At 53.9% G+C, this 4,570-nt stretch overlaps 1 protein-coding gene across 1 annotated transcript; it reads right to left on the bottom strand.

The window, feature by feature from the left end:
• Positions 1 to 960: 960 nt before the first annotated feature.
• Positions 961 to 1,596, bottom strand: LOC311122168 (claudin-4-like; the record flags this gene model as incomplete). The annotated part of the gene is made up of 1 exon (XM_084196565.1): positions 961 to 1,596. One exon carries the CDS (start codon positions 1,594 to 1,596, stop codon positions 961 to 963), a length of 636 nt encoding a protein of 211 aa, XP_084052691.1.
• Between the last annotated feature and the right edge of the window lie 2,974 nt (positions 1,597 to 4,570).

The raw sequence follows: 4,570 nt of genomic DNA, 5'->3' as shown, positions 1-4,570 counted from the left end.
GTCAGGTGTCTAGAGTGTACGTACGTGGTCTGAGTTCTTAACCAGATGTTAGTGGGTCATAAATACGATTCCATCATCGCCCATGTAAGCTAGGGTGGACTAGGTGAAAGCAATATGGCAGAATCGAGGTGGGGTTGTCCATCAATAACACTCTAGGCACATCATGTAGATCTGAGATGCATAAAGTAGCTTCACCTTGCCATCTCATACAGGTATGGAATTACACGCACACAGCTCTCTCTCTCTCTCTCTCTCTCTCTCTCTCTCTCTCTCTCTCTCTCTCTGACCTAATATCTTTAAACCAACCCCTGCAGTGGTTTCGTTCACCAGTCAGCTGTCTAGAGTCCTGGCACGCCAGGCTGTGAAGCAAACCCTTACCTCAGACATGCATGTGGTAGTATATAACTAAGTAAGTATTGGTGCTGTTTGAATCGTTTCATCGGGGCAGTTTATAAATGTGAATAAATGTATAAACCCACACACCTGTAGGCCAAGAGTCCAAAAACATGCTTTAATAATGATAACAGTGTGTTCAAGATTGAGTGGAATTCTGTTCTTACGATACTTGATTGTAGACTATTATTTTTGGTCCTAGAGAAGGATTCTGCTACATTTGATTAAATTATTTGCACAGTAACTGACATCAAATTTTACAGTAACTAGAAAAGTACATACTTTAGCCAACACACTCATACATTGACCCTTATATTTAACTTTGGGACCATAGTCAATCATGACAGTAAAAGCAAAAAAACTCCATCAGCAAATTCACACAAGAGAGAAACTTCATTAGTGCAAAGAATGTGGCAAAAGCTTCATTAAAAACATTAAAACAGCACAGTGAACAACCTGGAGAGTTTCAACATCACCTCCCTTCAGTCCTCTCACCAGGCAGGCTGTCCATCCCCTCATCCCCTGGTGCTGGTCTGGGGTGGTCTGGTCTGTGGTGTGTCTAACCCTCTAGACGTAGGCCTTGCTGCTGCCAGCCACGGAGCTAGCAGCCTTGGAGTACTTGACATCGTGGTTCTCATCGCTGGGGGGGCAGGAGCTGCAGAGGAGCGCCCCGCCCAGGATCATCAGCCCTGCGGAGCCCCAGCCGATGTAGAGTGAGGCTCCCAGCTCCCTCCTCTGGGCCTCGACCAAAAGGGGGTTGTAGAAGTCTCGGATGATGGTGTTGGCCGACCAGCAGACAGGGACCAGGACCAGAAGGGCAGCAATGAGGAAGACGATTCCGCTAGCGATGGCAACCTTGGCCTTGGAGGTCTCGTTATCCACGAAGTTGGTGCACTTCCCGCCAGCGATGCCCAGCAGGATGGCGAACACGCCAGCGATTATGGCGATTATGATCAGAGCCCTGGCGGCCTTCAGGTCCTGGGGCAAGGCCATCAGGGTGTCGTAGACCTTACACTCCATCTGTCCCGTGCTCTGGGTCACACAGTTCATCCACAACCCTTCCAAGATGACCTGAGCGGTGACGATGTTGGCTCCAATGAAGGCTGTCACCTTCCACATGGGCAGAGCACAGATGATGATGCTTCCCAGCCAGCCGACGATCGCCAGGGCCGTGCCCAGCGTCTGTAGCCCAACCGACAACATCCTGATGGAGCCCTGGTAGAATGGACGGATTGAGCTTATTGAGGGAGAGATATAGAGACAGGAGAGTATAGCCTGGACAGGGTAGATGTTGACAGTGAAGAACTTACCTCCTCTACGTCTCTGACTTATAGGGTTTACTGTTTTATCATATCTCTCTCTCTCTCTCTCTCTCTCTCTCTCTCTCTCTCTCTCTCTCTCTCTCTCTCTCTCTCTCTCTCTCTCTCTGTCTCTCTCTCTCTGACCTAATATCTTTAAACCAACCCCTGCAGTGGTTTCGTTCACCAGTCAGGTTATTGGGCCCATATAGGGACATATGGATGGATATACTGAAGATCACCTCCATCTCCACCATTCTGGGAGCTCTAGGAGTGATGGGGTCCATCTTTGGGACCAAGTGCTGTAGCTGGTATCCTGCAACTCACCACTGTCTTCTTGGTCTATTACTTGACACAGAATATTCCAGAATACTGGAGGGAGTATATATTCTTTTCCACTGAATTCTGTAGATGGTCCGCCTCCATGATCCTGATAGGAGGGACCATACTCTGCTGCAGCACCTTGAAGAGGAAGAACCCAGACTCGACAACGACTAAATCAGCCTCCCACTAATGTCTCTGTCCAGAAGCTGTACCTTCTTGTTATAAAAACCATAGGGATCCAATAATTGTGATTCTATATGTAATTATATGATGAAAAATGGCCTCTATCCTATCTGTTCAATGTTAGAATTCAGAAGGGACTAGATAGGTGTGAAAGCAACATAGTTATTGTTCCACCTTCTCTTTAACAGGTCAAAGGGGAGTTCATGACATATTGTGTTAAACTATTCAGTTAATTTAGACTGTGTGGAGAAGCCATTTCAATCATCAGTGATTCCTCCACTAGGATTGGAGGGAAGACTGAGCTGGGGGCCTTAATGTACTTCGGCTGGGGGGCGGCCGCCCTGCTCCTGGGCAGGGGCGCAGGCAAGTGTTTTGGGTTACTTGGCTCAATTCAATAAGTGGTCCGCCTCCATGCTCCTGATAGGAGGGAACATATGTTGCTGCTGCATCTTCAAGAGGAACCAGACAGACTCAACAACGACTCTGTCAAGGTCGAGGTAAGGAGTAGACCAAGGCGCAGCGTGATGAACAAACATGACTTTAATTAGTTAAAGCGTCAAAATACAAAACAAAACACGACTCGTGACGTCCACGGTATCAATGACCGAACATGGAACAAAAACCCACAACCACAAAGGGAAAACATACAGTTTAAATTAGGCTCCCAATCAGAGACAACCAGCCAACAGCTGACACTCGTTGCCTCTGATTGGGAGTCACTCAGGCAAACATAGAATACAACAAACTAGAATGAACCCCACATAGAAAATGAACACACAGAATGAACACACCCTGGCTCAACATATAGAGTCCCAGAGCCAGGGTGTGACAGTACCCCCCCCTAAAGGCGCGGACTGCGACCGCGCCTCAACAAAACCCCAAACAGGGGAGGGCTGGGTGGGCATTCCTCCTCGGAGGCGGCTCCGGCTCCGGCCTTGACCACCACCCCTCCATAATTCCCCCGTAGCGCCCCTGGTCCGGTCTGACCCCGCTGGCTGGATCTGGACTGGACATTGACGGAGCGGATTGCTTACGCTCCGTTGTGGAGCAGCTGACCGGTCTTACCAGGCTGACGACTCGCCCCCCGGGCTTGGTGCGAGTAGCAGGAACGGGCTGAACCAGGCTGACGACTCGCACCCCTGGCTTGGTGCGAGTGGCAGGAACGGGCTGGACCAGGCTGACGACTCGCACCCCTGGCTTGGTGCGAGTGGCAGGAACGGGCTGGACCAGGCTGACGACGCACACCGTAGGCTTGGTGCGTGGAGCAGGGACAGGCCGGGCTGGGCTGTCGACGCACACCGTAGGCTTGGTGCGTGGAGCAGGGACAGGCCGGACAGGACTGTCGACGCACACCGTATAGGCTTGGTGCGTGGAGCAGGGACAGGCCGGGCTGGGCTGGCAACGCACACCGTAGGTTTGGTGCGTGGAGCAGGAACAGGCCGGGCAGGGCTGTCGACGCACACCGTAGGCTTGGTGCGTGGAGCAGGGACAGGCCGGGCTGGGCTGGCGACGCACACCGTAGGTTTGGTGCGTGGAGCAGGGACAGGCCGGGCTGGGCTGGCGACGCACACCGTAGGCTTGGTGCGTGGAGCAGGGACAGGCCGGACAGGGCTGGCGACGCACACCGTAGGTTTGGTGCGTGGAGCAGGGACAGGCCGGGCAGGGCTGTCGACGCACACCGTAGGTTTGGTGCGTGGAGCAGGGACAGGCCGGGCTGGGCTGGCGACGCACACCGTAGGTTTGGTGCGTGGAGCAGGGACAGGCCGGGCTGGGCTGTCGACGCACACCGTAGGTTTGGTGCGTGGAGCAGGGACAGGCCGGTCAGGGCTGGCGACGCACACCGTAGGTTTGATGCGTGGAGCAGGGACAGGCCGGGCTGGGCTGGCGACGCACACCGTAGGTTTGGTGCGTGGAGCAGGTACAGGCCGGACCGTACTGGGAACACACACCACTGGCTTTAAACGGGGATCAGGAACGGGCCGGACCGGACTGGCAATACACCTCAGTCCCTCTCGCCGTGCCTCTACGACTTCCTTCCCTCCTCTCGCCAATGGCTCCCGTAACCCGGTGGCCTTCTCTCCTCTTCTCCTATTTCGCCCTGTGGCAGCCTCCTGCTGCCCAGTCGCCCATGCCGTGTGCCCCCCCCTAAAAAATTATTGGGGGTGCCTCTCGTCCGTCCGACGATGGCACTGCTGACGCCGCTGCTCCTCTCTCGCCGGGGCCTTGATCCTACCCCAAGGTCCCTTGCCCCCGAGCATGTCCTCCCAGGACCACACTTTGCCCACCTGGGCCATCGCCAGCCTCTCCATCTCCTTTCCTGGCGCTTCCTCCCATGACCAGGCTGCCTGCTCCTGGACACGCTGCTTGGTCCT

This window comes from Coregonus lavaretus, assembly GCF_964263955.1.
Source record: "Coregonus lavaretus genome assembly, contig: HAP1_SCAFFOLD_8676, whole genome shotgun sequence".
NCBI lineage: Eukaryota > Metazoa > Chordata > Actinopteri > Salmoniformes > Salmonidae > Coregonus > Coregonus lavaretus.
Note: the sequence above shows the minus strand (reverse complement) of the source record. Positions and strands in the feature narration are given on the sequence as shown.